Here is a 20,106-nt window from a genome sequence, read left to right as displayed (position 1 = left end):
CATTCATTTGAAAAATAAAAAAATATTAGAAACATTATCTCATTTATCTGGCAGCAAACCAAATGTTAGCTCTCAGGGTAAACTCTAATTATCCTTTAAAAATATAATAATATGCACTTGTATTGAAGCTGTAATATCAATTAACAATCTGGGTAATCATTTCATTAAATTGCCTGTCTTTTCTCTTTTGATGCTGACGATTATTTACAGTTTATATGAACTTAACAGTGCTATCATTCCTTTTCCCTTCTCTATTGTTCACAGGGGCTGAAGCATCTTAAGGAATAGGTTGCAGTAATGTCACCATGTGGGTAGACATGACAACATGTAACATGTTGTAGGGCAGAAAGGGAGCTTGAGGTCGATGCGTCGGTGGAGTTCTAGTTTCAGTGGGACAGCTGCTTCAGTGCCCAGGTCAAACTGGACACCAGACCGTCTGACCTGATTCCTCTCACTCCGTCACAGCCCAGCAACCTGCCTTCCTCATAGACAAGCCACAGCCGGTGTGTGTGTGTGTGTGTGTGTGTGTGTGTGTGTGTGTGTGTGTGTGTGTGTGTGTGTGTGTGTGTGTGTGTGTGCGTGCGTGTGTAACACAGGCAAAAAGGAGGTCTTTGCCCCGACGAAGGGGACAGGTGTTAGGGACAGGAGGTGCCGTGTGGCCCGGGGGTGTGGTCAGGTGGTGACACACCTGTCCCCCCTTGCACAGGCGGGTCTAGTTACACACAAATACACGCTGACTCGCATGCAGACGACTCACATCAGCCAGACCATGTGTTCTGACATGCACCATTAGACCATCTACCCGCTGATGCCATCTGGGATTGATGACAAACCTGGTGCGCCATAGAAAGCAGTAGATATGTTACACAAAGCTTTGCGTGGATATTTGGTTACCATGAAAAATGTGCATGACAAAGAGAGAGAGACAGCTTATAGAAAGTTTGTCTGGATGTGATAGATAATTTTTCCAAATATACTGTGGCTTAAGTTCCCCTGTGTAATGTGGCTCAGAAAATCAGTGTTGACTCTGTTGATGAACTTAGGAAGATGGCAAACCAGTGAAATGAGGAGGTTAACGCCCTACATCCAAAATGTTTAACGGCTAGTACTTGACTAACTAAGAATATCATCACAGCAGAGGCTGATTTATTCTCCTCTGAGTTCGTCTGAGAGCTAATGTAGCCTCAAGCCCTTGTGATTTTTTTTTTTTTTGCTTTTGCAGACTTGTCATCTTAAGCTGAAATGTACGCTGACTCAAGTTACAAAGTTGAAGCAATTTATTGGATTTCACTCAGCTTCCCCTGGAGCCATTAAATGTGTTATACAGCTTCTTTTTACATACACTATTGTCATCCTTAAAAGCTGTAAACAGACTTCAATTCCAGATTTTGGACCCTTAAGGTGCACCGTTGCTACATGTCCCTCTGTGCTTTCCATTTAAAAGAGTGTAAGTGGACACCAGTGTGTGTGGCACATGCGGCATTTCTGTAAAACCTTGGAGATGGGGAGATAGGCGTCTGGCCCTGGGGTGTGGATTTCAGGCAGGTGCATGTGCCTGCCCTGCGGCTCCTCAAGGGACAGGACAGGACGGGACAAAACGAAGAGGAGGAGGAGGAGAAGAGGGGAGGCAATCTGCAGTAACACACACAAACCCCAGATCCTCACTCAAAGGCTGTCCCCCACCCATCTTGTCCTCCCTGCCCAGAGCCCCTCCTTCCTTCGCTCCCCACCATATCCTTCATTGACTGGAATGTGCTTGGACAATAGAACTGTCCTGGTCCTTCGGCTGGTGCCCACCCACTCCACGCCGGGCCCACACAGGCCCTGACAAGAGGACAAAAGTGCACCTTGCACTTCTCAGCACTACCAGCAGCACCCTGGGGGCGAATACCTGAATACCTTTGGTAAAGAAAAGGAGACAGGCGGGCAAGAAAGAATGAAACAACATGAGGAGAGAGAGGGGAGAAGGATGAATTTTTAAAAAACAAAAACAAAATAATACTCAGCGCAAGATAATTTTCACTCTCAGCTGCCAAATGAAACACAGACTCCTGGAGAGATCCAAGCAAAACACAAGAGAGGTATTGCAGTTTTAATATCCTCCCCCTCATTAGTCATTATGTTGCTCATGCTTATATATTATATCCATTTTGATACCTGCTTTCTTGGCAATATCTCACCCAGAAAGTGTTTGATCCTGCTCTTCCTCCAGTACTCCTTTATTCCCTCATGTCACGACTTGCTGGCCCCTGCCTAGCTTGTCCTGCGTGTGGTTTGCTCACAATCAACCCTTACACTCCTTTTCTTGCATCACAGTTAGTCCTAACTGGCTCACAGCTGAAATACACACCAATGCCACTGGCAGAGCAGCAGATTGGTGATTTAACTGTTGAGCTTCGAACAACTTTTCTCACCAAATTGAAGCTTCACAGCCTCTCCTTTCATTCCCTCCTCCTGTCTCTGGGCGAAGGCGTGCTAATCAGTGAAGTGAAGTGTGCTAAGCCTCAGTCACATTACCGCTGATGAAACCGTAATCACTTTTCCACCGCACGGCAAATGTATGTGAGGTCATGATACTGAAAAAGTAAAGCAACTTTTAATAGAATACGCAGTCGCTTCACCTCTGGCAATACTTCATCAGTGCTTCTGCTCTTTGCCCAAGTAAGAACTTCATGAAGCATACTGTATGCAAAACCTCTCCTCCACCATTTCCTAAACCATGCTGCTCCCTTTGCACATGCATTACAATACCTACAGGTAGTGTGCAGTTGCAAAAGGTTAACAGATAAAATAACGTCAAATAAAGGTGCACATAAGACAACTTCAACATGAATATCTGTTGGTAGACACTGAGCATCTGCAGCCAAAACTACTCTGATCCACTGGGGCAAAGACACAGGATCTCAGGGGGTTTCCTGTGGTTGCACTGGGATGTTGGCAGCAAGCTCTTTGGGATAGAGCCTCCGTGAATCGGGAATATTCCACCATCTTGAGGGATTGTTGATCAGATTTTGATGTGGGGAGTCTGGGCTCTTTTTTTCCCCCCTCCAGCTGTTCTTGAGCACTCTTTATGTGTGGCAGGGAGTCTTGTCCTGCTGTTGACTACAGGGTTTTGCATGGCGGTCTTTAACAATGTTAACGTGGGTGGTACATGTCACGTACACGTGAATTCTGAAGATCACTGCAGATCATTGCACTGTGATGAGATGAAGAATGTCTCTCATTTCACCAGCCATGTTGTGGCTCATTAACAGACCTGTTTGAATCTAAATCTAACTTGAATCTAAGTTGAATCTAAAGGAATTTTGTCCTAACATATTGGTATGTTTTAACAATTACATAATCATCTATTTATTTTTGTTTATTGTGACGAGAGATATTTGCATCTATACTACCCCTGTATTCTCTTGCCCCATATTCCCATGTAACTAAAGATTAGTAGTTCTTTAACTGTTTATGAGCAGTAGAAACATTCATGTAGAGAGCTCTGCATGACACAAAGTTGGAAACTTCTGTTAAGCACAAAGTATCTCATTTGTTTACGCTCCTGTTTCTTTATGGCTCATCCTCTACCCTCTGACCCTGTGGGACAGAGTGTCTGTGTTTAGGAGGAAAGCACTGGCCACATAACACTGATACACTCACACACTCACACACACACACCACTGAAAGGGGACAGCAGGAGTGCGGAGGTGGGCAGGAAATGGCGTGTACCCCCTCCTGCAGGCCATATCCTGTCCTTGGGTAAAACTGGTTTATTTGTGCAGAGATCTGAGCTCTGCGTGCGCGTGTCTCACATAGTTGAATGTGGATGTCTTCGGAGAGGTAATGAAAAACAAGAATTTAAAACAAACAGAGTTGGAACAAGAAATAATTTCTTTGGACTCGGCACAGGAATAAAAAATAAATTTAAAAAAAAGATCTGCACGTGATTTGCACATTGATTGTGTGTTTGTGGGAAACTCTCACTTGAAAACCTTCCATAGTCAGCATATCTCACACAGCATGTCATTGATCAAGTCTGCATTGCAACATGTAGCATTCCTCTGTAAATTCTACTCCCTAGTGATTTGATTAATGGCCCACAAACAGAAACAGTCATTCTTCTCCAGACACCCACCAAGCCACCCCACCCCCACGCTCCTCCAGTGTCCAGTCTCCTCTCCCTCGTTCTGTTCCTCCTCCCGTTATTATCTTCTTATCCTTACTTCACCCTCCCATGCAAACCTCAAGCCATTACTTTCCCCATCCTGCATTATTTTCTGGAGTAGAGAGGTGGAGATTTGTCAGCCCTCTGAAAAAATTGAGCTTTTTTAATGGCTTTTTAAGGACAAAGGTAGACAAGAGTCCATTGGGACAGCTCCAGGAGAAGAGCGGTGGCATTGTGTAAGAGCCACTTGCAAAAAAAAAAGTTTGAAACTTTAACCCAGTGACTTAACCCTCCTGGCTTGAATCTGATCCTCTAGTGAATTGGTTTTGCAACCCCTGCCAATTCTGATTTCAGCAACATACCTTCTTCAATATGGACCACTGTAAAATCCCAGCAGAGACACATCAGCCCCTCACAGAGACTCACAAATGCTCTCATGCAGTATGTGCACAGAAACAGCCGTAGCCGCACCCAGATGCTTTATATCAGCACTTTTTGGGGCAGGCTGTGTTTGTACAAGACCGACAGGCCACTTCCCATGTCCTAAACATTACCCGAAACCTTTCAACATATCGGGTCCCAAAAATGTTCATGCTACACATTTGAAAAAAGTTTATTTCATTGTTGATATCCTCTGCTGCTTACCATTTCTCAAATCCAGAGACCCGGCTTAATCCAGCCTTGTGATCTGTTCTTTTACACTCATGCAAAGCCCCACTTATGAGTCAGGGTGATTGTTTAGAGAAAGCCATATATTTTGTGTTTCCAGGATGACGCCATCCTAACAAAATAAAACTCATCCCGCTGCGTATTGTCAAACATCAGCTTTTGCATACACAAAACCAAAAGCAGGGTTTGCTCTTCACTGGACACCGTCCAGCTTTTAAAATCACAGAGTTATCAGTGAATACATTTTCACTGTTTCATTTGTTGGAGCAAACTAATAACACTTCAGACATTCTTTCCATGACAGTAACACATGTGGTATATTTAAATGATCGGCAATCCCCTTTTCTTCGTAATCATCTCAGCATTACATTATTTCCTGTTACTGGAAAATCTAATTATTACTTTAATTCAGGAGCAAACTGCAATGACAGTAGACAGAGCAGCCCTCTCTGTGTTAGGCTGTGGTATTGTATGTCTGTCACTAATGGCTCAGGAATGTTAAATTAGTCAGGGGCTACATGCGTGACGATGTGAACATTAAAGCACTTTGAGGAGACCAATATGATATTACACACACACCGAAAAAGAAAGGTGACAGGTCCAGTGATCTCATTGCCTCAAAGCTACAGAGTGATAGACTGCCTCCCACACACTGCAAACCAGGAAAAATGCCCCCTGAGCAAGATGTCAGAGTTAAATTTCAAAACGGCCGAAACACATAAGAAATGACAGTCTGTTTGGTGGCATTGTTTTGGATAAATTTGGTTTGGCCGAGCTTCAATGTCCCAAGGAGAAAATGCAATATCTTTCTTTTCTATCTTTCTTTTTTGCATTATTTGACATGTTTTGCATCTATCTAACACATAAAAGTGACAAGTTCAAGCTCAGTTCAGTCCCTTGTGCTTCTCTGCTTTTCTGACTCACTGCCTGCGTAGGTGTGCAATGACTAAATGACTCTCACCTCACAATTAACAGGAGCCCAGGACAGACAAATGTTTAAAAAAAAATCCCCCTTGATCACCTCTTTATTCAGCCGGTGTGTGTTTGAATGTGTGCACACACGTGTGTAGTCTTTCGGGTGCTGTTTACATTGGACAAGCTAAGTCATGCAATCTGATCTCAAGCTTTTTGAGTGCCCCCGCAAACCCCTGTCACACACACACACACACATGCATCCACCTCTCAACACCGTGAGCTATTGGAGGAAACACTTTGTTACCTCACTAAGACATGCTGGCGTCAGTGTGTGTGGGTCAGGAGGGCAGTAGGGATTGGAGACACATTGCTGCCATGTGTTCACCCTGAATGTTCACATTCAGGTTGTGGAAGACTGCACTTTCACCAGAACTTCCTACCAGGTAACCCAGAGATTAACCATTCCTGCACAAGCTGCAAGTTATTTCTGCATTTGCTCATCTTGACCCCAGAGCGCTCCTTCCTCTCCCAAAGCTGGACGTGGGTCAGTGGGACTCTTCTCAGCTGATTTCACACAAATTTTCTTCTGAAAAGTAAAATCACATCCTTACCATCTTCTTTGACGCCAGTTTACTTGCCTGCCTTTTTCCCCCGCACCTGCAACCGCAGTGTTCCCCGCCTCTTGGGCATGTGTCCTCCATCTGTGCATGCTGACAGCCTGGCAGGTGTGCGCAGGTGTTCCCCTCATCACTCAGCATCACACAAACCCATCACCGCTCCCCCTTAACACACATGAACCCATATACAACAACGCACAGCTCTATCTTCCCATTCAGAAACTGTCATGTCTGTCCTGATGAACTCATTTGTATTTAAATAAGAAGCCTGCTGACACACTTCTTTAAAGAACAAGAAGCAGACGAGAACGAGCTGTTATTTTAAAACAATGCTTTTATTTACAAATGACAGAAAAATTCACAACCTTTAAAAAAGGCACATTCAGTTCAATGTTTCATAAAAACTGTATGTCAACACTTATCCTAAATACAAATGTCATTTAGATTGTAAAATAGCCCTGAGCAGTTAGTCCCTGGTTCAATTCCTGGCTGACTGAACCATTTGTTGCACGTCATGAGTGTCTGTTGTATATTTCCACTATTTCCTGTGACTCTCCACTTAAAAATGACAACTTTTTTCTTTTCAAATGAGACATTTGTAAAAAGGCAAGGTGTATTTTTGGTCCTATAACACACATATATTGGAGTGCCTATTGAAAGTGTTTCTGGCTTGCAGAGAGGCACACCAGGCGGGGGGTGTCACCTGTTGTCGAGGTCACAGCTAACACATCCCTCGGCGCCCTGCCTCCACAGTGCACCATGCAGACAGCTGTCTCAACACTCACATTTGCTCAGATACACACATGTCATGTATGCATAGTATAGTGAGGAAGGACATCCCCACATACACACACACACACACAAACACAAGCAGCTGCAACATTGCCAAAGTCCCGGACTGGCGGGCACCAATGGGCTCCCCTGGGAATTAATTGAATGTCCACCTGCTCTCAAATCACAATGGATGAGACAAAATTGTGCCACAGATAGGACCTCAATCTGATCCTCTAATTGATTAAGGCACATTTCATAAAAGTATAACTGCATTTTTTTTTCATGTGTGTGTGTGTGTGTGTGTGTGTGTGTGTGTGTGTGTGTGTGTGTGTGTGTGTGTGCGCAGCTAATAGCATTGGCTCCCATCACAACAGGTAGCTTCAACTGAAAGGACAACAGGAGGAATGTGACTTTTACGAGGAAGGACAGCATCCGGAGGCGCTGTGTTTGTTCAGAAGAGACATGCGACTGAAGGTCCTGGAGCAGGAGCCACACTGGTACTTCTTCACCTCAGAGTGGGTCTGCATGTGGGCGCGCAGATTGGAGCGATCGGCAAAGGCCCGGCTACAGTGCTGACAAGCAAAGGGGCGCTCACCTGGTTAAAAAGAAAAGAAAGAAAGAGAGAGACAATCAGTGCCAGCCCAACATTCCCAACACATTAACAAAAGTTTACCCCCGAGTCATTGTTTTTTCAGATACTCTAGAGATAACAGAAAACAGTGGTAGGACACACTAACTTCATTAATGCAGAGTGCCTTTTAACATGCAAAGCACCTGTGAGGAAGATTAGATTATGTCCCCCCCCCCAGCATTTGCTCACACATCAGGAAACATCAATGAATATCAATGAGAACAAGGTGCAACCAGCTGTTAAGTTAACAAGCCTACAGATCTTGGAAAAATCAATTGTCTGACATACCTGTGTGTGTGCGAATGTGTCCTCTGAGGAGCCACGGTCTGGAGAAAGCCTTGCCACACGTGGTGCACACGCAGGGCAACGTGTGTGATCGAATGTGCATTTTCAGGGCACCCAGGCTGTTGTACTCCTTGGGGCAGTGTTTGCAGTGGAAGACCGGGCGTGCTGAAGCCTCTGTGGTCATAGGAGTCTCGGGAGCACAGGGGGGGAGCTGGTGGGACATCTGATGCTGGGAAAATGCAGAGAGGCTGGTGTAGCTCTTGGTGCAGTGCAAACAGTGATAGATTGGCTGAATTGTATCTGGGCTTGGTGGGTCTGAAGTACGTCCGCCGTCCTCCTCTTCCTCACCGCTGCTGCAGGAGGGAGAGCTGCTGAGGTCCAAAGGGCCCATGGGTGAAGGGGGGAGAGATTCTGGGGAAATCAGGGGGTGAGGTCGAGGCAGGATGTCCACGCTGAATATTAGCGTGGCGGGTTGGCAGGTCAGTGCAGAGCTGTTCTCTGATGGAAGCTCAGCCAGTGGAAAATTTTCTGGCACAAAAGCTGGAGATGCAAAGGAAATGAAGTCAGGTTAGTTAAATGGGACAGACGATCTAATAAACCACTAAACCTGTTTTCATTCTTCGGGTTCACGTTACAGCCTATTTTAATCACAAGCTTTCTTATCATGAGTTTTTCCAGGTGACAGGGACAAGAATTAGGAATGCCCAAGCTGCTACATGACAGGTATACACCTTATCACGTCTGCCACATGACTGTTATGTGTCTGCAGGTAACTTGATGGGGAGCTCATGACTGTGATTCCCTATGTGTCTAATGCACTCGCAAATATCTTGCATACAATCACGGACAATAGCAAACTTACCTGTGTGGCTCTCCGGGTAGCTTTCCCTATTATGCTGCTTCTTGTAGGGAAAATACTTCTTGACAAGGAACGACCGAGGCATCTTGAGCTCTAGCTTCACCGATGGAATAACAATACAAAATAAAAAACGGGGGGAAAAATACAGTCCAAGGCGTTGTGCGCTCTAATCACAGCTTGAGCAAACAGCAGATTCCTGTCGGGGTGGAGAGAAAACTCTTGGAAGATTGACAAGACGACTACCAAAGTTGAATCTGTCTGGGGGATCCCAAACTTGCCTCCTCATATAGTAAGCAGAGGAGAGAAGCAGCGGAGTGGGTGGGCACGTCTCCGCCCACATACACACCCCCGTGTGTCCGGGCTGGGCGCCACCGGCTCCATTCATCACAGGTGACCAATGTGCCAAAAGCTGTTGCAGCGCCCTGATCTAATTATGCATTTCACGCCTCTAATGGCTGACTTTCAAACATCGGGCATACGCGTATTGTCATGTGAACGGCCGAGTGTTCAATTCAATGTGCCGAACTGTTTTCATAGCCTACCTGAACTGAAATGTGCATATCAATGCTTTTCATTGTGAGGAAGACCCGGAGGGAGAAGTGAATATGTAAAACAGACGGAGGGGGAGAAGTTTGCCTTCAGGGCCAAAAAATTACTTTTATATTGTGTTCAGTCGAAGATCCTGATATGAGTTCAAATATGTCCACGGTAATCCTAACGGGGCGTCCTGCAGGAAAAGCACCAAAACCAAAGCATTTCCCATTTTTGCAATAATTTTGCAAAGAAATAAATCATACACCTTACCAAAAACTTGAGCGTCCTCTGTTGGTCCATACTGCAATGCAGTCAGTGGTTTGTGGTGGAAGAATATGTTTTGCACAATATATATATTCACAAATACCCGAAAATCAGTGTTAAAAAATAAGATTTGTGGCACTGATTTGCACAAAATATTGTTATTTCTACGTACAACCCGCACAATAATGTGCAAAAATGTCAGAAGTAATCGCATAAGCAGTTTGAGAATTTCACCATTATCATTGCATTGCAAAACAAGTGACACTACATGACTTTTACAAGCAAATGAGAATAAGCTGAGGTTTTGTCCTCACTGACTACCCCTCTCATTCTCTCTCTGCGGGGGACACGTCCGTTTGAATAAAGGCGCCGCTGTTCTCCAGATTGCTCACAGCGTGATATAAGGTAAAAAATTAACAGAGCCGACAGGAGCACATGATGATGTAAACTGAGACCTATTAAATCCACATTAGGCGCTTCTCTCGAATGAGCATCACATGATGTTTTAGACTTCACCCCAAGGTTTTCCAATCAAAAGTCATGTCTTTGTCTCCGTTGTGTTTGTGACTAAAGTGAGCGTGGGTTACAGGGACCGTTGGAAAGATCAGCAGGCAAAGGTTTATTGTTGTTATTATTATTATTATATTTTTTTATTACATACCAGAAAGTTATTTTACCTTGATCACTTTAGAAAGCTGTATTTTTCTCTAATATCCTTGCTTAGATTGGTTATAGTGGTAAATATTGTCTAGTCTTAAAGATTTATGTATATATATAAAAAAGAAATTACCTCTTTTTGTAAATATCCTTATTACTTGTACCCATTCTGTGTTTTACGTAATAATCAATCCCAAAAGAAGTGTAATTTATGGACAGATAAAATACCTTTATGGTACTGTTGTGTTCTATTTGTTGCTGTTTCTGCTGCTCTCTTGACCAGATATCGCAGCGACACTTTTTACCTGGATAAATAAAGGATAAAAGTCACCTTGCCAAAAACTGTTTTGAAGCATCCTCCTGAAATGACAGATGTATATTTAAAAGACTCTATGTCGACGGGTTATCTACAAAATGTTAAAAACCCACAATCTTTTTTTTTTTTTTCTTTTGCAAATGCCAGCAGTCACTGTGCACCCTCTAAGTGTGAATATCACGTGAATGCCATTCACTAAACAAGACCATCACAGTCTTCACTGGTCCTATTTAGCACTGCAAAAGAGAGTGTGTGAAGGGTGTATATACACCTGTCTAAAGGCGCCATTGTCATGGCAGGCCCGATAGTTCACACATCGTTAGAGCGCTCCTTGACTCCGACGCCACGTAGGCTGGAGGGTCATGAGGGCAGGTCGGCAGTAAAAACAAAAGCAAATAGCAAAGACACACGTGAAAGTGATCTGAGCGGTGCTTCTGTGCATGTTTAACCTGACTCTTAAAAGTCAGTTGAAATAATTGACATTAAAGGTATGCGCAGTGATATGATTACGTGTGTGTCTAACCCTGACACACTTTCATAAGATTTTCTCTTTTGAAGAAGTAAGAGTGAAAACAGCTGATTATACACTGCTGAATCTGCCCCTCCGTGCAGAGCAGTGTGTCTGCGGACAATTTGTGACACAACAGGGTTGGAGTGACCTCATGACACAGTGGGGACACGAAGACATGAAAAGTTTTCTGCTTGGAACAGATGTTATTCTTTTTTCTGGCCTCCAGAATAAAGCAGCCAGTGTTCTCAAAGCCTCCTCAAAAGGAAACTGTTGTGGAGGACGAGTCTTAATTCAGAATCATCTTAGAAGGGCTTTACTGGTGGAGAACCACAAAACTAAAACGAGACGCTGTCTGTCTAACGTTAACTGGGTTCTTTAGAAAACTGAATAAAGATATGGATGAAACCAAAGGGTAAAAGAAAAGGTGTCACACAGTCCAGGATAAACTGTAGTACAGAGCAGGTTACAAAAACTAAACTCTGGGCGTTTATCAATAAACTCAGAGTACAAAGAACAACTTACTGTTTTTCTATGACATTATAAAGCATCATAAATTGTCTTCTGTATGAGGATAGACCGTTTTATAATGACAGGAATAGGTCATTTCATTGAATTGTACATTGCTAAACTAGTAAATATTTCATCACCAGTGTACTGTAGATAAAATGTGTTTCTTGTATGCACACATAAATGAATGCATTCATTCATTTATAAAGTATAACTTTTTTCTGGCATTGAATGGAACATTTCAAAGCAAGCCTTACCTGTGCAGCTGCATGTAAACAAAGCATATATCAAGTATTATAAACGTGAGTTGTGAAAGTGATACAATATAAAATCAGTGGGAGTCAAACTGACATTTTAAACCTCTGTAGCTGCTGACCACTGCTGACCGCCCCCATTTCATTCTCATTAGATTCTGTGTCCTTGTGTGGGGACATCACATTGTGGCTTTTCTGCACCTTTATCCCCTGTTCTTCTCAAGAAATTATTAGCAGTCTGTTCTAATGTCATACACAAACCTTTACTTCAGGATTCATTTTTTGAGCACTTAATCCTGAAATTGAAGATCCAGAGTTTTGTACAGGGTCAAAAATTATTCATTATTTATATAAGTGATATATGTCAGGTATGTGATATTTTTAAATCAGTATTTATTGCAAATCACACAAATATTTTTTTTTCTCTGGGGCTAATCTAAAGGAGCCACTGTGATCACTTCATAAATGTGCAAAATAAAAAAAAAGAAGCTTGACAGGAACAAACTGTCATTAAATCTAAAGAAAGTTAAATAAGGTCATTTGGGAATTTTAAAAGAAATTAACAAGTGCATATAGATGGGCTCGACATGGAAGAAGTTCATGAAAATAGGTTTGTTGGTGTGATAATAAATGATAAAATAAGCTGTAAATCTCATATAAAACATACAGTATTAACTAAAGCAAAACATATACTGGATCTCAAATCACTTCACATTCTCTACTGCTGACTGATATCACTGTATTCAAATTACTGTGCAGAGGGTTTCATTAGTGCTTATAAATGTTCCATATTGCAGAGAAGAAGGGTGTGTGTGTGTGGGGGGGCTCCTTAATACTGGATATAAATCTTAAAGGAGCACAAATTATGTACGAAGCTTTAAACAATCTACTTACTCACAGTATGCTCAAATTGTTTTCTAGAGAATAAGTTAAATTTAAAACATTCATGTATCCGTACGACATAAAAAAGGAGTGAAGCTGTGGAACACACTGAGTGATGAACCGTCCCAGCATGACTCTATTAAAAAGCAGCACAAAAATATGTTTTTGCAAGGTACAGAGTGTGCACTATTTAAACACTATGTGTGTTTATACATGTATGTGTGTGTACATTTATGTGTATATATACATCTGTAAATATCTAAATCTCTTTTCATGTTACTGAGGTTATAAAACCTAATTCATGTAACAAATTATAAGAAAGGATTTATGATAGGACAGGGCAAAAACAGGGGGAAACTTGTGGTTATAAGTTACTAAATAGTTTCAAAGTAGAGGGAATAAATAAGATTGTCTCCTCGTACTCATTTTAAACAGTTGTAAAGTTATTTATTAAGATTTGTCATTTTACCCTGGGGGGGGGGGGGGGGGGGGGGGGGGGGGGGGCGGGGGTCTGTGTTGTCGTTGTTTTAAAATAAAGGCACACATCCCATCTCATAATACAATAAGGATAAACATTATAAGCTCCTAAATCTTTTATTTAGCCAACTTTTACTGGAGCTGAGCATATTTATTTAGAATGTTTTGATATGTTTTTTTTTGTTTTGTTTTCTGAGCAAGTCACCATTTCATTATCTTGACATCACACATCAGATCAACATCCAAACACTTGCTTGGACATGTGTTTTTTTTTTTGCTCAAGTGCAGCTTAAAACCCTTTTTTTGCATTTTAAAACCACCTTGATCACCTTTGGTCAGCCAGGTGCATTGTTACCATTCAGTCTATTCAAGCAGCAGGTAACAGCCACTCAAGCACATTAGCATTTGTTTATGCATATTGACTTCCAGGCTGAAAACAGGTCAAGTCTTCTTTGAACAACAATTGATGATAGGCAGGAATACTGTAGCCCTCCTGGTGTGCCTCTAATTTAATCTGGAAGAAAGGTGATAAGTCTTTAATTTTTGGCTCTGTTGAGTTTTTTTAAGGGTTTCATCTACTAAGTGATGCATTTTCACATATTAAACTGAGCAGTTATATCTTCAATTCACAGGATGGAAAATATTTGTTCCTTGAACAAAATGCTCCATCCTTTCACCACCACAAGTTTGCTTTGTTTGTGCTTGTGCATGTGAGAGTGTTGCCCTACAGTTCAGAGGTCTTTAAGCTCATCAGCAGGGAGATAAGATTATCCCAGAGGAATGCAGAGGTGGACTCCGACACATATGTTCTGTGGATTGCACATGTTTCTGTTCCAGTCTCTTTCTCCAAGACACAATCACTGGTGGTTAAACTCCGGCCCATTCAAGCACATTTTGATGTGGGGAGGCAAACCGACATATCATGCAGATTAAAGCTGGTCTACCAGGAGTTTATGCAATCGACTGGATATTGTCTGTTTTTGTAATCAGCCAAGTGAATTGCACACTCACTTACATTTACAGTGGCTCTTTCAATCATCACTAACAATTTCAAAGGCTCGGTTCAATTAGTTTTCATTTAAATGGCGCCAGTTCACAATAACAGTCTGCCACTGAAACTGTGGAGCAAAAGCGTCGTTAGATTTATAGTAAGGATAAGGTCAAGTTACATATTTAAAGACATTTTGTGCTTTACTTTAGTGGTAAATATTGTACTTTGTACTCAACTAAATGTAACTAAAAGTTGCATTACTTCAGCTACAACTTTATACAAAACCTACGAGTCTTACAATAAACCATGCGACACATGCATCATGATAAATAAAGCCTGAGCTTCGGGAATTAGCTCATTTAAATGGTTAAACATCTGTAGTGAAAGGGTTACTAGACTTTATTTCATTTTTTTTATGTCACCTTTATTTATTGTGATACTGACATTGTATCCTCTGTATGCTTTAACCACGGGTTTTGTCTTAAACAGAGACAATAACTACATTTTGGTTCTAAAATCTTTTTGTGCTTTTCTACCAGACTCAGACTGTTCAAATCTCACGTGTGCCATCTCCATCCTAAACTTGCAATGTCTTTCTGAACTCCACCCCTGCCATGAAAATATGATAGGAAGATAAGCTGCTACTTTATAAAGGCAGTTTTTCTTGGATTTGATGCTTTGTGTTCCTTATATTACATTTTGACAGTGCACTATGAAACATACAGACATATACAGGATAAGAAAACAAAACATACATGCAAACAAAAAACACATCATCATAACACAATTTACACTTCATGTCAGGATAAATACTAATAACATAGGATTTGCATAACATAACTTTAAATAAACTATTAATGCTACAGCACAAAAATGACGATGTCGAACTGAAGTGGCCAAATCAGGCGGTCAGATTTGACTTTGATTTTCTCATCAGTTATAATTCATTTACTGTGTTTTATATGCTACAAATGTGGAGTTTGTTGTGCTGAATGCCAGATATCATAATGACAGTTGTTTCTTTACAATCAGCACGTAGCAGAAGTCTAAAGAGTTGAAATAATAATTTGACAAACTGTCAGTGATTACCATGAAAATACAAATTAACAGTGTTTTTATGTTAAATATGAAGAGCTAAGTTGGTCAGATGAACAAATAAAAGTGAGATTGTTTACTCTTTACTATTATATTAAACACCGATTTTCGGGAACTACTAAAATGCTGAATAATAAGTATCATCGCTATTCTTATTCTCATCAATGTGCGTATGCTGCACAAGCGTATTGCATTATGTACAGTTTTCATACACCTGTCACCACCAGATAATAACTCTGGTGATAATAGACTTCTGCTGCTGCACGGCGGTCGTCTAAACAAACATTTGACAAGACAACAGACTTGGTAATGAGAAAACACATAGATGGAAACATTTTCTTTCTTTAAATGAGGCGATGAAGGCTGATGTTTGTTTAAAACAACTTCTGGAAATTTGAAGCACAGAGTTAGTTTCTGTGCCTTTACATTTGCTTTTCTTTCCTTCAATCCTAAAACTCGGATCAATTCCCATCTCCAGATGCTGACAGAGATGGAATTTGCCCAGATGCATTCAAGCGTCTGTTTCTGTGCGTCTGTTTGCAAGCTTCTGTTCTACCCTTATCTGGATAACATGCAGACACCACAGTCCAATCACAGGCAACCTTTGATGTAATATATGCTACAAGCAAAGGTCAGTTGATGGCCAGTTTTTTTCTAGGCAAAATTAAAGCTCTTGCAAAGAGCACATAAGGAAAGTGCATGCTTTTTTTTTCTTTTTTGCTTTGTTTTTACAGCATAGTGTGATCTAATCTAAATTACTCCTTTGAAAGCCTTTTATTTTTCTTTTCATCCAAAGCTCATGTCTCACGTAAAGCTTTGTTAAATATGTTTGCAGAAAATGTGTTAATTAGAAAGAAAGAAAGAAAGAAAGAAAGAAAGAAAGAAAGAAAGAAAGAAAGAAAGAAAGAAAGAAAGAAAGAAAGAAAGAAAGAAAGTTAACAACTTTATAAAAACATATGCAAATTTGGGGGATTAAATCAATAAAAAATTCAATACAATTTTTATTTAAAACATGTAAGTGACAAGCATTGATAAGCATAAAAAACGGAACATGAAACCTGGGAAAACCTTCATATTCACATTTTAAACATCTGTTTTGATCATACGGTCTGATATCTACACGAACTCTATAAATAATACCCTACAAATAGTTTACACTGGCAATACTAACCTGTACCTTTGCAACTGTGCACACAATATATTAATCATTGTTATAAACATTAAACAGTTTTATATAACACTCATACACTCTGAATGTTTTAACATGCATAACTCAATGCACATTATATTCTGACCATTATTTTCACACGCAACATAATAATTTCGTTCCCCAGGGTAACCAGTGTGTTTCACAGTGTTTAAGACAATAAATTTTTTGAGTCTTGATAAATATACCTTCCCCATACACAGCCTTCACAATCACTAATTCTCTGATATCTCTTTCCACTTTAATTTAGTGATTTTTCAGGAGAGGAATTGGCGCCCCCTACTCTTCATAAACTGAACTGATATACAGAAGGGATATTCTAGGATTAATCACAGGGGGGCGACTGTAGACCAGAAATAACACTGCTGTTCACGAATCAATTATCAGGTCAGAAACAACCAAATAATCTGGCCAATAATCTGGCTGCTCCGCATTAACCTGTTATGTGTGATTAGTAGGTGAGAAAACAGGTTGGATCATAACAGCACTTAAGCTGATGACAGGGTGAAGTACAAGAATCCTACCTGCCCAGAAACACACACCAAACACACTGTTGGTGGGTTGTTGTTTTTTTCTTTAGTGGTTATCAATGAAAATCTTTATGCAAACCGACACTTGCATGCGTTCTGTAGAAAACATGTTATGTAACACTTTGATAAATAAAACACTGACCTTTTTGATAAGACGTTTTTGATAAGATTCTGATCTCTGTAGGCAATATGGTTCCTCTACAAATCCTTTATTAACTTGTTTCGCTGATGAGCTTGTGGCTCCTGCGTTTCTGTTTTTTGTTTTTGTTGTGTGTTTTTTTAAAGGTACACTTTTTGCACGCATCTAAACGTGCATTTCAAATGGGACAAACACGTGGTGCAGCAGGCAGCTGGGGTGTTAAAAGTGACTGACGTTTCTCCTCCTTTCCCACCTTCAGCAATATTTGCATGACACTTTGTATGCATGTATCACACTTTGGAAATGTAAAGGTTCTTGTGATACAACATTTTCAGTTCGTAATGTGCTGTATTATGTGGGTCAGGCTGGATCTAGATTATTTTCTAGGAAGCATTTTGAAAGGAATATAGGTCATTTTTAAAGTGTTGCTTCAAAATTGTAAAAAATAAGACAAATATACACCAATAGAAATCATATGTAAATATCTGTGTTTGCAGTGGGTGTAAAATAAACATAGTTTTTTGTTTGGTTGTTTTTAATGATTAAGCTACGTTAGATTAACGTACAAAGTTTTCTCTTAGGTAAGAGAACTGTAGACTCTATGCCTCTTAATAATTAAGACTTGCAAGAACTAAGAGACAAACACGACCTGATGACATACTGCGAGAAAATGCAGGTGATTAGGTGTGGCTGTTGCGCTTTTGTCTGAAAACTCAGCACAACTTACTCATGTACATGAAAATCACCATGTGTACCACACCTTTATATTTATTCATTTATAGTTAAAGGCATCTGAAAAGATGGACCTGACTGTCCAAACCGGCCCTTCAGTTTCTCAGAAAAATGTCTTGGAAGTATTTTGCATAATGATTGTTAACACACAAATGTAACAAAGAGGCTCTGGTGCTCACGTCCCTGGGTTCACCCTTTCCTCAAACTGAATAAAAACTACAAACAAGATAATAAGATTAAGTTCAAGACCCCTCAATACAAAAATGTAAAGGACATTAAGTAAAACATAAAGATGTAGACGTGCAGAACCTGATGATGGTGTGAAGAATGTAATAATCTGGATTAGCAAAACATTACTGTGTAATATAAAGATATAAATACAGGTGCAGAAATTAGAGCACAGCATGTAAGCATATTTTATAAGGTTATCTAATGAATTAAAATAGCAATTAAAACTTAAGCTTAAATCAAATAGCCAATATTCACGTTTAATGGCGTAGAGCACAGACTTGTCAAGTTTTTATTTGTACAAAAAATAAAGTACCCTATATTTCATTACTCCGTATGTTAAAGTTTTGCTCCTCTGCTCCATTTTTCATAAATCTCAACGTTTTAGTGACTAGATACAGTAACATTCTTTGTTAGGCTGAAGAATAAAATGTGATTCAGCGCCTCCTGGCGGTTGAAAGAAGGGCCTGCCAATCAAAAACACGCTAAAAGTGTATCGTTTAATTTTTATAACAACATTTTATTTAATTATGTTTTACTGTGGATCTTAGGTTGCTAAAGGCCGCGTGTTTTTTAATATAAATGCACCCCCCCCCCCCCCACACACACACACACACACACACACACACACCAAAAAAAGAAAAACACACACATACACCCTCCTCTTGAAATTCTAAGTAAAGCAAACGCGATTTAATCAATGTAAGCAAAATAAACAGGCGTACATTTGATTAGCTGCTAGGCTTCTACTCAGAAAATAAATTCAGATAAAAGCTAACAGTTTATCTCAACCTGATTTAACCTGAGTGCTAGATCCAAATCAGATCACTGCTAAAATAAACGTTATCGTTCAATAATAGCTTCGTAAAAAGAGAAGGTATCGCAGTATTTGCTCGCCTTCCCCCACTCACAACACACACAAAATATAAACCCTGGTAAAACAAGTGGAGATGCCGGGGATTGAACCCGGGGCCTCATACATGCAAAGCATGCGCTCTACCACTGAGCTACATCCCCTGTTGGAAATCATGGCGCATTATTACGTATATAACAGTACGCATTCATGAACCGGAAGTTGATATTCCTTCTGTAAAATGAGTCGACGTTGAGCAGGTTATTTTTGCTCTCCTTGAGACCAGGTTATATAATTTCAGATCACAGCTTTAGCCTTTGACCCTTGCAGTATTTCTCTGGGTACAAGTACATTACTGTAAGTTACCTTTTTGAATGGATGAAGAAAAGTCCCGAGGTACTCCAGCTCAAAGGGTTTGTTTTTTTTTAGTAGTGGTTTTGTAAACACAGGAACTCAACTGACGTCAGGATGGATGAATGGGAAATGTATCTGCTTTTTTGTATCCTTGTTTTGTGCTATTTTTAGCCTGCACATCTGAGCAATCTGCTCCTCATTTTCCATGCTATCTGTAAAGCAGATAAACTGATGGTGGTGATGAGGGCTAAAACTATACTGAAAGACACAGGCACAAAGCCTGATTATAATAATTCTGAAATGAAGTGAGTTTGACACGAGTGGCTGAAAAGCAGGTCCTTCTCACCATCCTAGGTACCCTAATCCTTCAGAGAATTTAAAATAGCTCCCCTCATTAAGTTTCATAATATTCTCCAGGGGAGCACGAGCGAGGGGCTGTCAGCCCCCTCTGGAGAGCACAGTCTGTCCTCACTCATTCTGTGTTTATCTGCACACCCTTGCCAAGGACACCACTTACAGGCCCTGTTTGCTCTGCCCATGTAGGGACAGACCCGACCCATGGGATGCACGCATGGCCTGAGGGTTGAAGGAGGGCTGAAGGAAGGAGAAGAGAAAGGGTGAGAGCCTTTGTCTACACAGGGCTCTCCCAGGATGAGGAGGGATGGGCACCCACTG

At 40.8% G+C, this 20,106-nt stretch overlaps 1 protein-coding gene and 1 non-coding gene across 2 annotated transcripts; both read right to left on the bottom strand.

Moving 5' to 3' along the window:
- Nucleotides 1-7,446: 7,446 nt before the first annotated feature.
- Nucleotides 7,447-9,263, bottom strand: snai1b (snail family zinc finger 1b). The gene is made up of 3 exons (XM_026154205.1): nucleotides 8,904-9,263; nucleotides 8,045-8,581; nucleotides 7,447-7,720 (listed from the first exon to the last, which is right to left on the bottom strand). Exons 1-3 carry the CDS (start codon nucleotides 8,983-8,985, stop codon nucleotides 7,539-7,541), a joined length of 801 nt encoding a protein of 266 aa, XP_026009990.1. The 5' UTR covers nucleotides 8,986-9,263; the 3' UTR covers nucleotides 7,447-7,538.
- Nucleotides 9,264-19,169: 9,906 nt separating this feature from the next.
- trnaa-ugc (transfer RNA alanine (anticodon UGC)) lies at nucleotides 19,170-19,241 on the bottom strand. The gene has a single exon. It is a non-coding gene; the product is annotated as a tRNA-Ala (tRNA).
- Between the last annotated feature and the right edge of the window lie 865 nt (nucleotides 19,242-20,106).

This window comes from Astatotilapia calliptera, chromosome 20 (assembly GCF_900246225.1).
Source record: "Astatotilapia calliptera chromosome 20, fAstCal1.2, whole genome shotgun sequence".
Classification (NCBI taxonomy): Eukaryota; Metazoa; Chordata; class Actinopteri; order Cichliformes; family Cichlidae; genus Astatotilapia; species Astatotilapia calliptera.
Note: the sequence above shows the minus strand (reverse complement) of the source record. Positions and strands in the feature narration are given on the sequence as shown.